Source organism: Micrasema longulum, unplaced genomic scaffold, assembly GCF_059751315.1.
Source record: "Micrasema longulum isolate JH-2025_06_02 unplaced genomic scaffold, ASM5975131v1 h1tg000574l, whole genome shotgun sequence".
NCBI classification, from domain to species: Eukaryota; Metazoa; Arthropoda; class Insecta; order Trichoptera; family Brachycentridae; genus Micrasema; species Micrasema longulum.
The window spans coordinates 78,999-100,642 of record NW_028277770.1 but is presented as its reverse complement, the minus strand read 5'-3'; the positions used below and the strand labels follow the sequence as shown (position 1 = coordinate 100,642).

Sequence of the window (21,644 nt, the reverse complement as noted above, 5' to 3'; positions counted from 1 at the left end):
TTTCTTTCCTTCCAGGATGGCACGAGCCCGCAGGTGTGATGAAGAGGTAACTTGGGTTAAGACTCTCCTGAGGTGTCCGTAGCATGTGTAGCAAGTCAGGTCCACCGCCTCACCCTCTAAATGCTCGTTATACGAAGCTGCTGCATCCATTCTAGGACACATTTTACATAATATTCTCCCCAAGCATTTTAAAAACTCAGAAGAAAACATTTACCCAAACCTTTTTTGTAAACAGAACTGCCCAACTACTTTAGGAATTGCAATGGTAAAGCCAAAAAGGCTAAAGTAGACTCTTTGATATAAAAAATCTTTATTACCCATAAAAAAGTGATACAAAAAGGTTCTTATAGTCATATGGAACGAATGGATGATGAAAGGATAGTGAAGCACCTGTTATATACCTATATTATGCAAAGTGAGAGTTACAAAAAAGTTGTCATGATCAGATAATTGAAGATTAAAATCTGTGCCAAAAGGCTAAATTATTGAAAGACATGGATGATAAATATAAATGTGAAAGTAGCTAGGATTTTATGTTGGGATGTTTGGCGTTCAATCCTTTCAACTTACAAAAACAGTCAAACAGGGTGATCGAGTACTTTGTAGCAGTTTAGAGAGCTGTAAATGAACTATATTTCTACGCTTAGTTTGATGTGTGCGTGCAAATGAAAAAGGAGCTTTCAAAAAACCACTTTTCACGTTGAATCCCTTTTTTAACTTTGTAGACTTTCCCCGTCTTTAAGGTCCTGGTATTTTTCTGGGTTGTTATTCATGGTCAGTAAACAGCACTGCATTGCAGCGTTCATCAGCCCTGATGACAAACATCGTGACAGGTGACAGGGAATGAAAACCCAGAAAAGCACTTGAAGACTTTTTTGATTTTTTTCCCTCATTCGTCGTCCAAGCTTACATCAGACAGTTCTTCTGTGACCTTTCGCTTCTTCAATTCACTGATTCTGTCATCTTCCACGTGGAATTCTGTCAACCTATCTGAATTAGTACCTATTTTTACGCTTTGAATTTTGTGGACTCCGGGTCTGTTGGTATTCTGCTTTTGTTTCTGGGTGAATTTTTGTTTTGATGTCGTGACATCGTCTGTATCTTCTTCGAGTTTTTCCCCGTACAGCTGTTTTAACTGGGATAGAACTAGTTTCGGCATGTTTGCAGGACGCGGCTGGGGTATTACTCCTTGAGATGTGTCTATATTCGCGATTGCTTCTTGAAGGTTTATAGTTCCTAGAGGTGAGAGGTCCTGTCCCTGTGGTACGCCAGGTATCGGAAGAGGTTCGAAAGGCCTTTTCTGCTTGTTATTCTCAGACCAGCTATTGAGATATGAGCTGCCATCTGTTGTTTGGGGCTAAAAATAAATATTTAAAAAACGAATAAGGGATGGAACATATCTAGGCATTGTCTATCTGTTTTGATGATATTTTAGAAGACAAAATCTATTTTCAAGAGTAAGGATTTTTTTTTTTTTTTTAAATTTTTTTCCAAATAAATTTCATAAAGAGTACATGTTTTTGTAAAATTTTAAACATATCTACTTTTACACATCTAGTAAATGTTATCACTGCAACTCTCCAAAAAAGAGACTAACTCTTGTGCTTGGAGAGTGACTTACACTGTTGTAGTTGTTTATTTACAGGAGTTTATAATTTTTTTAATACGAGTACATGAGAAAGAAAAATAAAAACAGGATATATAAAGAAAAAACATAAAACAATAATACATTCATACTAATTAAAATTTAATGTTGTTTTTACACGTGTTCAAAAAATTTCTTTAGATTAACTTTAAATTTATTTATTGATATATTCTTTTAAATAGTTTTTAGTTCATTGGGAAGATTATTATAATTTTTTACACCTTTGAAGACAAAGCTATTTTGACCATGACTTGTATGGAATTTAGGAATTTTAATATTATGTTGGTATCTGAGTAACTTATTCATCTCAAATTCTTTTATTTTTTCTTCTTTATAAATTTGTATAATAGAATTTATTTTATAAAGAGTGTCTACTGTATGAACCTTAAAATTTTTATATAGACTTTCTGTATTGAATGTTGAGGGTTTCTTTAAAATTACTTTAATAATTAATCTTTGTACTATTTTGAGAGGGTTTAACATATTGGCATATGCACCACCCCATTCTACAATACCATATTGTAACAAAGATTGTACGATGGAGTAATAAGCTAGTTTTAAATGATTGTTTTTTAAAATATTCTTTAATCTAATAAATATGTAAACACATTTTCTAATTTGTTTAACTAGTTCACTAATATGGTCATTCCATTTTAAGTTTTGGTCTATGTATGCACCAAGATATTAGGTTTAGGACTGGAATTTCCTTGGGGAGAGGGATTTTTTTATTTTGTTTATTTATTTACAATTTAAAAAAACCCGTTAGGGTTACATTAGAAATTTTATATTGTCTAGTCATTTTATGTCTCGTCTAGTCTAGTTAGTTCAGTCATCATGTGCTTTTTAGATTGATTTTAAATTTGTCTCCAGTAAAAGTTTTCAAGTAGTAAGGTAAGTCGTTGTAGTGTTTAAATCCATTATGTAGTATTTTTGACTGTCCTGTGTTTGTCTTTGCTTTTTCAATATGATAGTGTTGTTGTTGTCTGGTGTTATATTTGTGTTTGTCAGCATTTTTAACTAATATTATGTCGTCGTCTTGTATGTTTCCCAGTGTTATTTTGTGCACAATTTTTAAGTTCTCAATTTTAGTCAAGTAGTTTATGTCAAACTGGTGTGTTTTTTGTACAGTTCAGTCGTAGAGGTCAGGTAGGGTAGGTTGTATGTTAGTTTCAGAATTTTATTTTGTTGTCTTTGTATTGTTTATTTTCGTTTTGTTTATTTGAATTGTGAACTTCTTCTGAGTTTGTCCAAATGTTTGTAGACAGACTGGAAGGGGATAAGGAAGCATAGGTAATAAATTGCACTGTTGCAATAAATTTTAGTATTGTAAATGTTAATAACTGTTCAATGCATTTCATAAGGACAATTTGATAGAGATTAATTATCTATTTGAATTTGCTGCGATTAAATTTTTTGTTGAAATTAAGGATAAAAAAGCAGGTAAGCAATAGCTTCTCTTTTTAATGAATAGAATGTCATCATCATCCTTTTCGCACCTAATGGTGCATAATAAATATTTTTTTTTTTACATAAAGGTAAGATAATCAGTCTTACGTTTCAGGTACCAGTCCAGGGACTATGAAATATTCTGGTGTAAAAACACCCTTTTAAATAAATATTTAATTTCAACACCCTTTTTTCATATCAACCATGTCGGGAATCGAACCCGACGCCTCTTGCATGGTAGGCAAACGCGCTGATCACTACACCACGAGGCCGAAAAAATGCAGCAAGGGGTGCTTATTAAAATGCATGGCACGTTGGTTTTATATTTTTGTGCAACAACTATGGTGAAGGTGTATAGTGGGTTTTGCATGTTGGTTTAATTGGTGTCTTGCGGAAGAGACGGGTACGTCTCGAAACCGGTAGAAAGTGAAAAGTCAGTTACAAATATTTAATAACATTTAGTAAAATATTTAACCACTAAGATAATGCTTTAAATATTAATCACATACTATGAATACCGACTAAAATATATGAAATGGATTAAGAATAATTAATTGTATTTTCGAAATCAATTTAAAGAAATGTTTTCATACATAAATGTAAAAAATAAATTTCATAAAAAATTATTGCTAGAAAAACGCGACGTGTTCGGCCTTGGTTGTTGTGACGTCAAGATTCGTGATAAGGTTCGAAACAAATTTCAATAGCCAGAAACAAATAAACATGAATTGTGACGTATTAGGGGCGTGGCCAATGGAATGACCGTTTTTGCGAGAATTCAAAATTACAAATTGAAAAATATTTTTTACGCCACTGATAATTAGCAAAAATAAAAATTGTTTTACTGCGCAGAATTTTATGGACCTTTATTACTTTAAAAATGTTTAAAAAAAGTGAAATTTCCGCATTCAATAAATACACAACACAAATTCTTGCCCCAGTATATTTGCGGGAGCCTTTATTTTTGCTAGTATGTTTTGAATATATTATTTACTTATATGTGAGTTAACAATAATTCAAACTTACCCTTGTTTTAGATTGTGACACTTTTTGAGTTTTACCGACGTGTCTTTTTGTGTTTGTCGGGTACGCCATTCCTGAAATCAAAATAAAAGTATAATAAAAAATCAAAATAATATACTCGAAATACAATCCAATGTTTCCATGACTGATTTAACCTGCGAGCATCATAAACTTGTATTAGGTACTTCAGAATACATGCATCAGCCATCATTTTGGTCTTAGGAAATATGACCACATTTCTGATTATCGTAGGCAACTGAAATGGCTCAAAATTAGGCGGCGGAGAGACTGTCACGTGGAAGGGATTGGAGAGGAAGGGGCAGCTGTTCTTTATTTTTATTAACTCTTAAAAGACTGTGATAAATAATCCCTTTGCGCGCGGTGATGTAACATCGTGTTACCACTAGTAAAAGACGGAATAATTTAAAGTTCAAAAATTGAAAAAAAAAAGATGGAGACTGTAGCTAACGCGCTACCGGCGTCGTGTTGTGGTTCCGCTGCAGTCACTAACGCACACGTCCCGATCCACTGGTTGTAAGGCAGCGGAGGCTAGGCGATCTTGTCTAACTCGTCAGGGCCGGAGATGTCCTCAGAAGGGCCTCTTATTTCAGGTTGAAGTTGCCGGTTCGCCGTGGTCAGGAATCCGTAGGGAGAGAAGTCCAAAATCCAAGTCCAGGGTGAAGCGAAGGTGTCAAGCGAAGTGAAGAAGAATCGAGTAGAAAGCCGGGTCGGGGAGAAGCGAGTAGAGATGAGTAAAAGCCAAACGTCAGAGAAGAAGTGTCATTTATTTTCATTTGTACACGTTATATACCGTTCGCGCTACGTGCCCCACCATTCACCCCGCCGAGCGGGTCTAGCCGTCGTATGCCGCGCGGAGAGAGAGAGAGCGATAGAGAAGGCCGCACGCCCGCTCCATCCGTCTCCCTCCCTCCACGTATATAGGCACTACCCCCTCCAGTTCTCACGGCATTCTTGCGGCGGCAACGCAGCGCGAAACGATGCACATTCAAAAATATACTTAAAACTAATTTGTAACTAAATGCCTATTCTAAATGTCTCGGTATGGAAAAGGCCACCCCCGAAAGTGACAAATACTAGTCTTTATTGGAGGGGCAGCTCATTTCTAACACATACCGAGATCCCTAAGTCTAAACATTTTAATATAGCGCAGGGGCGGTCCCTACAAGGGCCGCTTTCCGTTTGACGTCCGTAACACTCCCCCGGTGCAGTCTCCGCTGCGCTGAAGCATCCGGACGTCCTTCGGCTGCTAGTGGCCCCCTTCGGCGAAGACCGCCACCTTGACTGCTGGTCTCGTGTAGGTCCCGGTCGCCGTCTTGACCTGCACCACGCGGACTTGTCCATCGGCGGCCGGGCTGGCCCTCGTGACTCGTCCTCGGGGCCATGTGTTGCGTGGCAGCTTTGGGTCCGCTATTAATACCAGGTCTCCCTCTTGTATGGGCGTTGCCGGGTCCCTCCATTTCGGTCTCTGCGCCAGCGTGGGCAGATATTCTCGCACCCACCGTCGCCAGAAGATGTCCGCCATCTGTTGGGCCACTCGCCACTGTTTCCTAAGGCAAGTGGCCTCCTCCGCCTTACTATAATGGACCAAAGGCTGTAAACCGCCAGCTGATCCCAGCAAGAAGTGGTTAGGAGTCAACGGCTCCTCATCTTTCGGGTCCACAGACACATGTGTTAGCGGGCGGCTGTTGACGCTGTATTCCGCCTCAGCTAGCGCCGTTATCAGTGTCTCTTCCCGTGGGGAACGCGCTTTTATAGTAGCGCTTAGCGCTACCTTCACTGATCTTACTAGGCGCTCCCAGGCGCCTCCCATGTGTGGTGAGGAGGCGGGAATGAACTTCCACTCCACCCTTCTGGCGCTTAGTTCACCGAGCATTTTCTCATCTCGGCTTAGCTCCTTTATGGCCGCGTTCATCTCGCGATCGGCCCCGTGGAAATTTGTACCGTTGTCTGTGTACAATACCGCGGGGTGACCACGCCTAGCGGCCATCCTTCTTAGAGCCATTATAGCCGAGTCCGCGGATAGGGAGTATGCCAACTCCATATGCACCGCCCGCGTTGTCATGCACGTGAAGAGCGCACCGTACCTTTTCTCAGTGCGCCGTCCCAGTGTCACGGTCATCGGTCCGAAGAAATCGAGGCCGCAGTGAGTGAACGGCCGCTCCCCGCTAGCCAGCCTGGCCGCCGGCAGCTGTCCCATCAGTGGCGGCTTCGGAATGCATCTCAGCATGCGGCACGCCCGGCAGCTCCTGATGATCCCTCGCAGCGTCGTACGGAGGCGCACGACAAAGTAGCCCGACCTGATATCGCTTATCGTGCGCTCCGTCCCTGGATGTCCTGATGCTGCGTGCTGGTAACTTATCATCAGTCTGCAATATTCATCCCCACCGTCCAGTATTGGCGGGGCATTCACGTTCTGGTCATCTATCCTTTGTAGTCTGGTTCCCATACGCAGTATGCCGCTTCCATCAATAAACGGCGTGACAGCGCGTAGCCGTCCTCCGGGCGGTAGGGCCTCTCCCCGTTGTAGGCATTCTATTTCTTTGCCGAAGGCACGCCTCTGTGACAGGCGCACCCATATTTCTTCGGCTTTATTCAATTCTTCGGCCCGGAGTTCGAAGTCACCTCCCGGCTTCTCGGGCTCGTCACGTTGTCTGGGACGGCGGCAACGTCCGACGAACCTCATAACCCAGGCCGTCGTCCGTATAAGTCGTACCCACGATGAAAAGCGGGATACGTCCGGGAGTCCTGTCGTCGTGTGGCAATGGCCCACAAAGTGACGCGGTGGTCTTATCTCCAGCGCGTCTTCAGGAGGCGAGATTGTCCCTTTTTCCTGAGGCCATTCACTCTCCGGCCGGGAGAGGAAATCTGGGCCCCGGAACCACATGCCGTTCGAAGACAGATCGAGTGGCTGTGTATCTCGCGTTCCGATGTCCGCCGGGTTTTGTTTTGTCGGTACCCAGCGCCAACCGTTTATTCCGGCGATTTCATCGATCTCCCCGAGTCGGTTCGCTACGAACGTTGAATACTTCAACGGGTCTGTGCGTATCCAGGATAGAACCGTGCTCGAGTCCGTCCAGAATATAGTTCTTTTAATTTTCATGCGGCTTTCCCTCTTTATACTTGCCGCTAACCGCGCGGCGAGTAGCGCCGCCTGAAGTTCTAGACGCGGTATCGATAAAGGCTTTAGCGGCGCTACTTTACATTTGCTCATAATAAAGCTAGTGCCCGCCCTGTGCACAAAATATGCCACCGCACAGCAGGCTTGTTCCGAGGCATCGCTGAAGACGTGCATTGTTATTTCCTCCGCCTTCCTGTTGATACAACACCTCGGTATTGCGCAGTTACTTTCGGCTAGTAACTGCCGCCATTCGCGCCATCTCTGCACGTGTTCTAGTTTTAAAGCCTCGTCCCATTGTATGTTCGATCGCCACACGGCTTGTAACAGTATTTTAGCCCTCACTGTTATGCATCCAATAAATCCCATTGGATCGAAGACCCTCATGGCGGCTCCCAACATCTGCCTCTTTGTAGGCCATTCAGGTTCGTCACCGCCCTCTTGGTTATACTTGAATACTAGATAGTCTGCGTGCGGGTCCCACCGCACGCCTAGTACTCTTTCCGTAGTGGCGGCCTCGCCAATGATGATAGCCGTCTTGGCTCGATCCTCGTCGCGGACCGAGCACAATGCCTTGGCGTTGTTTGATGCCCATCCCGTCATTTCAAAGCCCCCCGTCAGCAGGAGGGCCGTGACGTCTTTCACCAATTTTGCAGCCTCCGCAGTCGAATCCACGGCGTCCAAATAATCGTCCATGTACATTTTCTCGTGTACAGCCCGCGCTGCTTCCGGGAATGATTCAGCATTCGCCGCGGCCACGCGGTCTCTTACGTACTGGGCGCTGCTCGGAGAACACCTGGCTCCGAACATCATGGATGTGAAAGCGAAGGTCCTCACTGCTTCGTTCGGTTTTCGACGCCACAAAAACAATTGTGACATCGTGTCATCGGGTGTCATCTTTATGCGGAGAAACATCTCCTTTATATCGGCGGCGATAGCTACGCCACCCTCTCGGAACCTCTGTATGTTCCCCACTAGTGACGTGAGCAAGTCCGGTCCCGTCAGTAAGTGGTCGTTGAGGCACACACCTCTGTGAGGGCTCGCCGCGTCGAACACAACCCGAATTTTCCCAACCTTGTTCGGATTGCATACCGAAAAATGAGGCAGGAACCATTTCCTTGGGTTTTCTCGTGCCTCTTCTTCCCTGGATAACTCAACGGCGTATCCCTTTTCCTCATACTCGCTGATTTTAGCCCGGTACGCAACTTCAAGTACCGGGTTCTTTTTTAATTTTCTTTCCAACGAGTAGAGGCGTTTTTCTGCCGCTTCTCGGTTGTAGGGGAGCGATGCGTTGTCTGAACTCCATAGCAGGCCCGTTTCCCACCGGCCTGTGGGAAGCTGCTTTGTGGAGTTATGCATTATATCCAGCGCTCTTTTTTCTGCGGCACATATCCGCGGCGCGGTCGTGATTCCGATCGAATCCACTTTGAAGTTAAATTTCACTAATTCACTTAGCGCGTCATCACGCGACGGTCCTTTAGCACTCACTAGGACCGTTTTCACTATGCCATTAGAAACTGACTTATCTTCGTTATATTTTTCACCCGTAGGTGCACTCGCGTTATTATCGTTATGACTCACGTGTCGGCCAAACGCGACGCGGCCAAGCGGCGTATCACTTATGATGACGCCGTCACTTCGAAACTCCGCCCGGCCGTGCGGCACTATTAACTCGGCGTTATCGAGGCCTATAAGCATCTTAGGTCTCACTGTCACTTCCCGCGCCGAGTTGTCGCAACTTTTAACTTTTTGTGTCGGCAAGTTGAGTGTCTTAACTGTGTAGGCGATCGCTTCATAAGCGCCGGCGTCGCCTTTTATTATCACTTTTACGCGTCGCGATGACGCATCACTCGCGGCGATTCCGGCTATACCCGTGACTTGTATACCGGCCTGTGGACCGCGCGCTCCGATCGCGTCGGCGACCTCTTCTTCCAGGAGTGTGATAGTTGAACCTTCGTCTAGTAACGCGTATGTATTTACTCGACCTTTCGGTCCACTGAGAGTCACAGGTAACACTTTAAGGGCGACCGAGCCCTCCTTCCGCGATACGTGTAACACATTCTCATCCGTCGACTGGGCGCGCGGCGTATGTAGTGTGCGATGGTGCCTTCCTCCGCACTCGTCTATGTTGCACCTTGTTGCCCGACATTTCGACGTTCGGCAGCGTTTCCCCAAGCACAGGAAACACAGTCTTAAATCGCGCACAAATGCCCACTTGTCTTTCACGCCAAGCCCCGAATATTCGCGGCACACGTCGAGCTTGTGTGTTCCGTTGCACTTTGCGCATTTTTCACTTTCACTGTGTACGTTCAGCAGCACGTGTCCTTTAGAGGCGCGATTCCTTTCAGCCCTGACGGGGCCTGTGTTGATATCGAGGCACCCGGCGTTAGGTATCACGCCCGTCACGTCCTTTAGCCAGTCGGCTAATTCACTTAACTTCGCTTTTCTCTTCGTCCCGATGCGCGACGTAATCCACATCCATCGGTGCGTGTAGGGAAGCTTCCCTACCATTTCCCAGAGAAGCTTCGGCGAAGAAAGGTGTTCACCGTCGAATCCTTCGACGGTCGCGACGACGTTCCTCACTGCGACGGCGTAATCCGTCACGGCTTCCGCGGACGCGTTGTCTGGCAGCTTCGGAATCCTCCGCACCCGTTCCAAGACCGTCTCCACGACGAGCTCAGGGTGTCCGAACGCGGATTCCAACATCTTCATGATCTCGGGAACCCTGCCCGGGTCCACGAGTAGGGCCGATACAGTCTGTCTGGCCCGTCCTGTGAGTGATCTCTGCAGCCGTATGATGTTTTCTGCATTGGATAATGCACACATCTCCGTAGACTGGTTGAACTGCGATTTAAAAATCCGCCACTCTAGCGGATCCCCGGAGAACTGCGGCAGGTCTCTCGCACCAGTCTGCCTCGCGATGAATGACGTCATCCTTGGGTCATCACTTCGTGGCTGCGACGTCACTCCAGTCGAATCACCGTCCTTCAGTGCCCTCACGAATGCTGCGGCCATCCTGTCAACTGTGGGGTATGAAGCACTGTTCTGGTTGTCAACCCACTCGCCGGTGAGTCGTCTTGTCTCCGAATCCATGGAGCCGAGTGTCGTCGGGTCCAATGTAGCGTGGTCCGCAGGGCTTGCTACGTTCGGTCGTGGCTCAGCGGCTTCCTCCAAGTACGCAGGCCCGGGTTGGGTCGTTTCCAACGACCCAAGGTGTGCACAGGTAGGCGCCGCCGCCGCGGCGCTCGCTCCGGCGGGCGTCGTGGTCTTCTCTGGGGTTGTAGTAGCGGCCAACATGAGCGGGAGCTGAGATCTCATTTCCTTGAAAATCTCAACCATCCCGGCCGTCATGTCCTGCATCAGTCGCTGCTGCATGGCTCGCATCTCTCTTGAGTGGGCGGTAGATTCCGTTGTCGTCTGGGCCGAAGTCGATGAACCGGAGTCGGATTCGGCGCGTCCTTCCTGCATGGCGGCGTTTCTTCCAGACCGAAGAGAAGCAGGCATCAGGTAGATGATCACTCGTGTGACGACAGCAGATCCGGATTTCTCGAAGGACCAACAATGTAGCTAACGCGCTACCGGCGTCGTGTTGTGGTTCCGCTGCAGTCACTAACGCACACGTCCCGATCCACTGGTTGTAAGGCAGCGGAGGCTAGGCGATCTTGTCTAACTCGTCAGGGCCGGAGATGTCCTCAGAAGGGCCTCTTATTTCAGGTTGAAGTTGCCGGTTCGCCGTGGTCAGGAATCCGTAGGGAGAGAAGTCCAAAATCCAAGTCCAGGGTGAAGCGAAGGTGTCAAGCGAAGTGAAGAAGAATCGAGTAGAAAGCCGGGTCGGGGAGAAGCGAGTAGAGATGAGTAAAAGCCAAACGTCAGAGAAGAAGTGTCATTTATTTTCATTTGTACACGTTATATACCGTTCGCGCTACGTGCCCCACCATTCACCCCGCCGAGCGGGTCTAGCCGTCGTATGCCGCGCGGAGAGAGAGAGAGCGATAGAGAAGGCCGCACGCCCGCTCCATCCGTCTCCCTCCCTCCACGTATATAGGCACTACCCCCTCCAGTTCTCACGGCATTCTTGCGGCGGCAACGCAGCGCGAAACGATGCACATTCAAAAATATACTTAAAACTAATTTGTAACTAAATGCCTATTCTAAATGTCTCGGTATGGAAAAGGCCACCCCCGAAAGTGACAAATACTAGTCTTTATTGGAGGGGCAGCTCATTTCTAACACATACCGAGATCCCTAAGTCTAAACATTTTAATATAGCGCAGGGGCGGTCCCTACAAGGGCCGCTTTCCGTTTGACGTCCGTAACAGAGACATACTGTTTAATAATCCCTTTTCCATTATTTGTGCAAATAAACATATAATTTAGCCCTGTTGTAGTAAAATAAATTAATAATCATAAATACGCCGCTCAGATTACGCGCGTGCGTTTCCCATCACTGTTATCAACCGGCTGAAATCTGAATCTATTTTGCACTTTACTTACTTTTGTTTTTGTCTCTTTCACACTAACACCTGCCATAGAAAAGCGTTTCTGTCTTCCTTGTGATGAGTTCTATCTTCGTGCTCTTTCTTATACATATGTGTTGCTGAATTAGCGGACACTCTTTTTTCGCGTAGCGAGGATAAATATTTTTTTGTATTAACATCCAGCATAGTTGTACAAAATTCACTTTCCAAATCCGGTGTGAAAATGTCCATTTGAAGATTACAAAAAATACGAATTCATCATTTAAAAAAATAAGAGAGATATATCAAGTCTTGTGTCCTATGTCGACTAGTGTGACATCACAGCCACACAATAGTTAATGACATTTAAAAAGTTGTAGTCAAATCACGGTTTTTATTATTTGCGGATGACTCGAAAAATATTTGAGGGTTAAAACTTTGGATGATTTTCGTACTCTCCAGGCGGATATAATAAACGTATCTGAAAAAAATATTGTTCAATATTTCAAAATGCTCAGTTGTGTCTTTCACCAGGGCCCACAAAACGCCTTTCTTCCGCTATAGAATGAATGACCAGAATCTTATGCGGATTGCGAAGGTTAAAGATCTAGGCCTCACTTTTGTGAGTTCCCTGACATTTCATGATCAGATCGAAACAGTTTGTAGTAGTTCGTTGAAGATGTTAGGATTCGTCCTGCGCACTGCCAGGGTTTTTGGCAGTACCCGAGTACTGAGAATTCTTTTTAACTCGTTGGTGCGAAGTAGACTCGAGTGGCTCGATGATTTGGGGACCGTGTGAGTTGAAGTACTCTCTTATGGTGGAGAGGGTTCAGAAGAAATTTCTTCGGTTTCTCTACATGAGGGAGGAGTGCGGATATTATCCACGGCTTTATCCCACTGAGTTCCTCCAGGGTATGCTCGGTTACAGCAGTTTGAAGATCAGAAGGAATGTGTATTTAACTACGCACTTCTTTCAATTGTTGCGTGGTATTATTGACAACCCCGAACTTATGCGGAGCATTAGCTTTTATGTTGCGGATAATTACCTTAGACAGCGTCAGCATAGACTCTTTCATATTCCAATATATGTACAGGACCATCCTATCGATGGAGGGGTTATCTCTATGTTGAACAATATTACTTTGGACGTTGACAATTTTCACGTCACTGAGGGAGTATTTCGTTACAAGATTCTCTTACTTTTTTAACATATTATTCTCTGGATATTATGCATGCTTATGTGTTATTTTTATATATACCTAATTTTACCTTATAATGTTTGGATAATTTATAAAGCGCCATTTTTGTGAAAATCACCTCAAGGGCGCTGTACAATAAATAAATATCCCAACACGTCTTGCAGCTACAGAGCGCATGGACGGTTGGGATTCTAGTTCCTCGTCTCCAATTATGATATATATGAGCTAGATAACAGAACGTCTTGCAGCTACAGAGCGCATGGATAATAATAAATCTAGCCCCTATTTACATTTTAATTTTAAAAAATTTTATTTGACAATGAAGTTTAGAGTTTAAGTGATATTTTAAAAACGAAATAAAAAGCAAATTTATAAAATTAGAAGTTAGACAACAACAAGTCTTGCAGCTACTGAGCGCATGGACGGTTGAAATTCTAGACCCCATTTACTAAATTTAGATATTTGATAGTTGGTAATATTAACATAATATGATAAAAATAATATGATAGCTAAACTCACAAAAAGTCTTGCAGCTTCAAAACGCATCGACAAATGGAATTTCAACAAAATAAGAATGATTTTAAAAAGTTTGACAACCCCGAAAAAGTAATAAAAATTTAAAATATAAAAAATTAAAAAAAAAATACAGTTTAAAAAAATCATTAATTAAGAGTGATTGAGAGATGTCCGGTTTTGTCGGGCGCCAGTTATTCGTAAATTATTATAATTATTTCCATATGTATGAATTAAGATATTCCATTTTGTAATTTTCATATTTATGAATAAATAAATAAAATTGAATTGAAAAGCTGACCGGCAGGAATGGAGGAGACTCCTGGATTTAGTCGAGATGATGGCTACGTTTATGATCTGCAGCAGGTTTTTTAGAAAAAAAAATGAGTTCATATTGGTCATTCGACGGCAATAATACAAGGGTAAACTGACCTATTGGATTTGTATCAACTTGTGGACCCAACTCAAAAACTACTTGAAAGTCAGCATGGTTTCCAAGGCTGAAGCCAAATCCTACTCTGGAGTCCGTTCCTAAAAAATAATTAAAATATTAGTGACTGAAGAATAATAGTTTTAGTAGATTTTCAGCGGAAACGTAAATATGATTAAAAAATAGAATGAATAGCTTTTTATTCATGTTTAATGCATTAACTTTTTTAAAATTTGTTGCAACAGAGAGGGAAAACATTATTAAGAAGGTAATACGGAAGTTTAGGCATTTATTTTATTTTATTTTATTTTATTTGGGATTTTTACAGCTATTACATAAACAAAATAATCAGAAAAATCTTAACAATGCTTAAGCCAATTAAAAAAATCTACTGTAAATATAATGACACATAATATACAAGAAAATAAGTTTAGTAATTGTATTTGTGTGACGTTTGTATTCATGTGTATGTGAATGTGTGTATGCGTGAATGAATAAGGGAGAGGATACACGTGCGTGTGGGAATGAATGAGGGAGAGGGTGCGTGTGTGTGGGTGCGTAAGTATGAAAAAAATAATTGTTTACAACTTGTAAATTGTTTTAAAAATGGTACAATAAAGAGCTTAGTAAAAAGTTAGAAACCTTTTTGTTAAAATTCAAATGACGAAATGATGTAAATTGTGTTTTTTTTTTAAAGTATGTTAAATTTCAAAACCGTATTCTGAAAAAAAAAGCATTTTATTTAAAAATTTAATTGATACACATCGAATGAATAATGTGCGACGAGTCCTATACAATACAGTAGGTAACCACAAAATGCAGTAAATACGAAATAAGGGCTTATGACCTGTCGTTGACTGGTTTAAGTGGCCACTTTACACACTGTGTAACATTCAGCATTCTGCCCATGTTTCTCAATGAATGAATGAATAACTCGCTAGGGAGGAAATCCAGCCAGTCTGCAAGCATTTGGGCATACTCAAACATTGTTGAATTAACTACTCGGTAAAAGAAGAAGTATAAAAATTGGTAAATTGTTTTCAGGCGTTGCTTAGTAGGTGATTTGGTTCAGCCGGATGAATCTCACCCGCATAATAAAGGTTTCAGCTCCTTTACTACACAAAAGTCAACAGATGAAAGAGTTGAAGAAATGTGGATGTTTAAACATGGGCCGAATGGTGAATGTTACACAGTGTGTAAAGTAGTCACTTAAACCAGCCAACGACAGGTCATAAGCCCTGTAAATGTCTAGACTTCCATATTCCCTTCTTAATAATATTTTCCCTCTCTGTTGCAATAAATTTTAATATGAATAACTCCCTAGGGAGGAAATCCAGCCAGTCTGCAAGCATTTGGACATACTCAAACATTGTTGCATTAACTTTGTGATTAAACATATTAAAATTAGGTGCCAAGGTTTTCACGGTCACTGTTATCAACACGTTTCTTTTTTGGGTGATACCGTGTGTGATGGATTTGTTTCGACGTTTCGGCTACCATTGCGGGAGCCATCTTCAGGGTAAACTGAGCGTTTTGTAGAAATAAAAACATGTGTTTATCTGCGCGTACAAATTACTCTAGTCCTTAAATTATAGCTTGATTAGAATGACAGCTGTCAAACTAATTTCATTAGTGATGGGAAATTACTGATCACTGATCAAATAGGTTTTATATTATGTCCAAATGCTTGCAGACTGGCTGGATTTCCTCCCTAGGAAGTTTTTGGGCGTTGCCTAGTAGGTGATTTGGTTCTCTCTTCTAGACCCCATTTACTATTTTTTTTATTATTTATAGTTGATAACATTTACATATTGAAGCTAGATTACTAATCGTCTTGCAGCTACAAAGTGCATGGACGAGTGAAATTCTAGCTACTTAAATTAATACCAATAATTATACAATAAATTTACAAAAATAAACATTGAGCATAATAGTAAATTTGTTAAGTGTCATGCTAAAAAGTAAACAATAAAAAACTGAACAGATAAAGCACCGTTTCAACACTATGGATAACATAACAGATAAAAAAATATCCGAAGGGTAGCTTTCGTAGATATATAAACATTGGGCGCTGGAGACGTTTTTGCCCATTTTTATTTTATTTAGCGACAGATTCTGAAGAAAATACATCGCCAGGGCTGGTTTTAGCACTACCAGCGCCCTGGGCGGGATTTCTACGGAACCCCCTATCTTCCACCTCTTTAAACCCATACGAAAAAAGGCAAGGTTTATGATGAAATAACAATTTATTAAAAAAATACTAATAAACTTGTACTTTTCTAGTCTTTCTATCAATGAACTCTATTATTTAAATACTTGTCTTCCGAAATTTCGTTTTCGATTGACAAAGATGCCAAATTTGTCAATCTAGATTTAGATATTGTCAATCGTAGATAAGTTTTTATCAGTTTAAGCTTAGAAAAACTCCTTTCCCCACTAGCAACCGTTACAGGTACAGTGATCAATATTCGCAACGCTATCAATACAGTTCTTGTAAGTTACATTACATTCAAAATAATGACAGGATTAACCACATTCTGATCAGGCAAAAATGATTTTAGACTTATGAGTTCATCACACAACATACAACCATACATATTGGATTTAGAATCTACTGTTAATTTCAATTGGAAATTAGTACAGAGTTTGACAAGGTCTGGTTTTTCCGGAATCTTTTTTATATTGAACAGAAGAGACCAAGATTTCGAGTACTCATTTAACTTTTGAAATCTTTCATTGAGTTAAATTAAGGTAGGTAGTGTCCAAAAGGCTGTAGAAAAATTAAACTTAAAATGTCTTTTTTGGAAAAGTTATAGGCTCATCATGGGCCACTATAACGAGTTTATTTATTTAATGCACAAAATACACAATTTTACGTAGACACAATTATATGTTTTTATGTCCCGACTTGTTAGAGAATTCCGTGTTGTCGCTAGATTTAGGAAATTTACTAGTAAGTTGGACTCGCTCGATGAGCGAGAGGATAAAATGGGGCGCCTGCAGCGCCCCTTTATATCTGGCGCCCTGGGTGGTCGCCCAGCCGCGCCCTACCCTAACGCCGCTACTGTACATCGCCATAAAGAAACATCGCCATTACGATACGTCAATTTTTTTTTGTTGGTTTCATTACAATATTAGAGTTACAGTTTTGTTGTAATTTGTTAATCTTAATGACTCCCGAGGGGGTGAAATCCAGTCTTTTGTCTACGAACATTTGGACAAACTCAAATATTGTAATGTTTTTTTAGTTGAATAAACAGATGAAAGAGGTAAAGAAATGTATGTGTTTAAACATAGGCAGAACGTTAATGTTTCCCCCCTATTGAAACACATTTAGATTTTCTACATTCCCACTTGAATACATTGAGGTATTTTATTTATTTATTCATATTTTTCTCTTACCAACTATAATTAATAATAAAAATAATGTGACCTAACTGGAGTTACCCGTGCCGAGGACACTTAAAAATATACTTTTTTTGAAATGTTCTTAAATTTGAGAATAAACAAAGAAGACTAACTTAATAAACAGAGATCATTAACAAAATATCCACAGTTTTTAAAACTAGGTATAGATGTACATATATATTATTTATATTACAAAACGCACAATGAAAATAACAAAAACCTAACATAAGCCATACAGTTGTGGAGCGGTTGATTCAATATTGGTTTGGGCGAATGAGACAATCCATTTTACTTCTACCTAGCTCCACTATACATTTTTTATAGCCTTTTTAAACATTTTCTCGTTACTAATTGTTTTAATAGAAAGTGGAAGTAGGTTATAACTAGAGTAAACATGAGCGTCTGTCGGCCTCGTGGTGTGATGGACAGTGCGTTGACCTACCACGCGAGAGGTCTCGGGTTCGATTCTCGACATGGTTGATATGAAATATTTATTTAAAGGAGTGTTTTCACACCAGAATATTTCATAGCCTCTGGATTGGTATCTGAAGCGTAAGACTGATCATCTTATCTTCATGCAACAAAAATGATCAAGATACGCTGCGATTGATGCACCAAGGAAGTGTCCTATGCACCATTAGGTGCGGAAAGGGAATGATGATGATGAAACATGAGCGTTAGAAATATGTGCCCTCAACCTGCGGTCAGTTGGCATATGTTTGATAGAACGGACTTTAGTCTGTTGCGAGTGTTCACCAGCTACTTTTCTCCTCGCAATTATTAAAATGACTATATGTACGCTAAGATACTGCACAAATCGATCTGGAAAAGTGATGGTATAACCTTTCATTGGTACGTTATGTTTTTACCTTAATCAGTACTTGTTTAAAATAGCTGTTCTAATGTTAAAAAACGTTTTATCAATATGTTACCAGTCGTGAGCTATCTTCTGTCTCCGTCCTGCTCAGTTAGTCGGGCGTATAGTGAAACGACAAACAAAGGTGACGCGTATGCGGAAGGGAGCGACATACTGAATAGAACTTACAGTAGACCTTAGCTTTGCTAAACGCTGTATAAAACAAAATACGCAGCAGCGCTGGGAGGATCATTACCGCGCTTCTTCTACAGGTAAAATCACTAAAATGTTTTTCACAACGCTGGCTGATGCAGCAAAATTCCGTCATCATCACCAAAGTACTTTCGAAATGACCCAAATTTTTACCGGACACGGAGCCATGAGAAGTTACCTTTATAGGTTTAAATTAAGGAATGCTGACTATTGTCCATGCGATGATATTTCTTCACAGAGTATCGAACATCTGTTATTTCAGTGCCCATTTTTCAGTTTGCAACGCCATAATCTTGAAGCAGAATGCAGGAAAGATGGAATATCCTTAACAGATATCCACACTGTAGTTAAAAGTAGTTATCACGCGCCATTGTTCTTGAACTTTGCAACAATGGTGATTGGACTCATAAAGGTAATAAACCAAAATCAGTGATCGAACATCCCATTTCCAAGACAAACAAAAACGATTTTTCCGAGTACCTTAGCGTTGTACATGACACGTAAGGCTACTAAATACAGGGGTCCAAATATTAAAAAAAAAAAAAAAAAACATTGCGTGCTTTTTACTGTACTACTTGTTTTGCTTGTCAAAGTCGACGTGATATGACAACGGGACGGCTTTTTAGCTCGGATTCGATGGAGCGTTATCTCTATATATTATGTCTCAATGCTTGAAGAATGTTTGTTTTTATCCCTGTATAAGTAAATTTCTAAATAAAAACATATAAATGTAAGCTGGGTACCTTTTTTGATTGGCGGTATGTTGGAATACGCCACGGATAATAGAGATGGCAGCTCTTCGGGTATAATCGGAATCAATCCAGCATTTGAATCTGAAAATAAAATTTATCGAATGTTTCGAATAATTTGTTGTCCCTTGATTAAATTAATTTATTGATTTATTGTAGAAACCATGCAGTCCATAGTTATTTACCATAAAAGTTAGTTCTTTAATTGCTATTTTTATTTTATTTATTTTTATTTTCTTTTATTTAGGAACATACAGTACAGTTACAAAGTCTTATATTTTAAACCTCTAATGGACCAGTGAAGTTTCCATATTATAAAGCAATTATATGTAAGGTTATTAATGAAAGTACAAAAAGAGAAGGAAAAAAAAAGTCAAGGAAGTTGTTTAAAAATTAAAATCCAAGTAAAAAAAGTTATTTTAAAGTTTGAAGAAAGAATAACAGGTATAGCAAGTAATCTTTCAAATTTGAAAAAGCAATATAAGGAGAAGATTTTAAACCAAGAGTTGTCGATAAAATATCATTAAAGCGATTTTAGCAGTAAAACAAATTTCAGAAGAGAAATTTGATTAAAAATAATAATATTAATGTATATAATTTGAGTGATATAAGAGAAAAAGGGACCAACGGGAGTTTTATTCAAAAGTTTTCAATACACTATTTTTGAATAATTGTAATCCTGTATGATAGATATCTGTATGGTTCAAAAAGCTGTTAAAAGTGGAACACGATCTGTGTAAAAACAAATTCTGACAATAGTTCGTATTGACGCTAGGTATTCGAAAGGTTGGGTGATTTCGTAGGGCGCGTGATGGACAGTTAATTTGAATTTTATTTATGAGCTGGGACGAATATATCAAATGGTTCTAACTTTCTTGAAGAACATTACCTCATATTTAACTCATTTGTAAATTTTGTCATAAAGCTGCTTTTTTGTATGTTTATTTTTTATTTATTATCATATTATACACGGTTGTTCAGGGCCAGACCGTGAAACTTCAGAGGAACATTCCTCATGGTAAGTTTAAAAAGATTTTTTTCCAAAATGTCATTTAAAAGAAAAAAAGTAATCTCTAAATGTGTATTATACGTCTATACAAAGTAGGTTTGACTATCTAACTAGGGTTATTTACCCAGTTCTGAGCCAGTAACTTTTTTTTACAAAAAACAGTAATCAATATATAGAAACAATAATAAAGGGAGTATACATTATGAAAATATAGTGAAAAACATGGTTAAATACATAGTAAAAAAATGTAGTATGAATCATATTTGAAAACCCAGTAAAATACATAGTAAAAGACACAGTAGAAAACATATAGTAAGAAAAATACATAGTGAGAACCAATACGTAAAAGACATAGTCAAAAAAATATTCATATGTTCTTTTGTCAATTTTTTTTTAAACAGCAAAATAGCTAGCGAAAAGAAAGTAAACCATAGTAAAAAAAAAACAAAGTAAAAGATGGAATAAAAAAGATATATGTCCTACTGTAAAAAAACACGTTTGAAAAAAAAAGTAATGAAGATCTTCAAAAATTCAATCAATAAAAAAGTAAAAATATGTAATTAAAATAAAAAAAAGAATATGTGTTGGCCATTCAATAGCCACCCACCATCAACCCCTCAGACTCTCCACGACCAATTTCAAAAGACAAAAGTATTCAGTAACTTCTTTAGCTTGTGTCTCTTACGACATTTATGCTGGCAGTATTGCTCTGAAGCATTATTAATTGTAATAAAGTATATTTTAGAGACTGAACTGTATTTTTCATTCCAACGGGACACGGAAAATATAAGTATCAAAGAAAAATATAAAAAAAATAGTAAACTCACAGGAAATGCACAAAACAAAACACGTAATAATTTTCATTTTAGCACTTTGATATTAACTTTCTTTGGACTATAAAATATACGCAATTAAGAACAATATATTGTATGCATCACACAGCGTTCAACATTTTAAAATTTAAATAATATTTACTAAAATAATGATTTAAAATTGTAAACCGTTCGCTAGAGAAAAATTTCAATACTAAATGAGCATTCAAATTTCTTGCGTTGAACATGGCGGCAAAACAACACAAAACTAAATATCATATAAATGAAATTTCCCGATGCAGAATTGAAGCCCTTATTTCGTTTGCTTTTAAGCGTTATTTTCCCGTGTCGGATTCTTGGTGGTAAAGTCGGTTTGTATGCGAAAAGGTACAAGTCTTCACTTTTCAATCAGGCTTGCGCAAGCAAAAACGACCTTTGATGCATGCGACAAGTGTAGTTCTAAGGCATCGAATTCCCTTGTGCAACACGGTTTTCTAATTCGCGAAACATATTGACATAATGATATTGTTACAATATGTTAGAAGAATATAAAATTATATACATATAAAATAAATCTAGAATTAAAGTGTCAGTACCGAAAGAAATTTGAACCTTATTGACGTGATATAACACTAGATACGAATCAAAATTCCTAACAGTAAACTTAACGAGTGGACAATGACATAACCCGTTTTTCAATGTAAAAATATTTATATTGAAGTCAAGAAACGGTGAAAAATAGAACGTT

General features: G+C 40.1%; 1 protein-coding gene across 1 annotated transcript; it reads right to left on the bottom strand.

Annotated features, from left to right (window-relative positions):
• Positions 1-293: 293 nt before the first annotated feature.
• LOC148280504 (uncharacterized) lies at positions 294-21,166 on the bottom strand. Its single transcript, XM_088228275.1, has 5 exons — positions 20,912-21,166; positions 19,070-19,159; positions 13,852-13,950; positions 4,118-4,188; positions 294-1,357 (listed from the first exon to the last, which is right to left on the bottom strand). Exons 1-5 carry the CDS (start codon positions 20,946-20,948, stop codon positions 890-892), a joined length of 765 nt encoding a protein of 254 aa, XP_088084401.1. The 5' UTR covers positions 20,949-21,166; the 3' UTR covers positions 294-889.
• Between the last annotated feature and the right edge of the window lie 478 nt (positions 21,167-21,644).

Coding starts and splice junctions, on each gene's coding strand:
- LOC148280504 (XM_088228275.1), bottom strand. CDS start 20,948: ATGAAAATTATTACGTGTTTTGTTTTGTGCATTTCCT. Junction 4,189..13,851: donor AGTTGATACAAATCCAATAG/GTCAGTTTACCC, acceptor TTTTGATTTCAG/GAATGGCGTACCCGACAAAC. Junction 1,358..4,117: donor TGTCACAATCTAAAACAAGG/GTAAGTTTGAAT, acceptor ATTTATTTTTAG/CCCCAAACAACAGATGGCAG.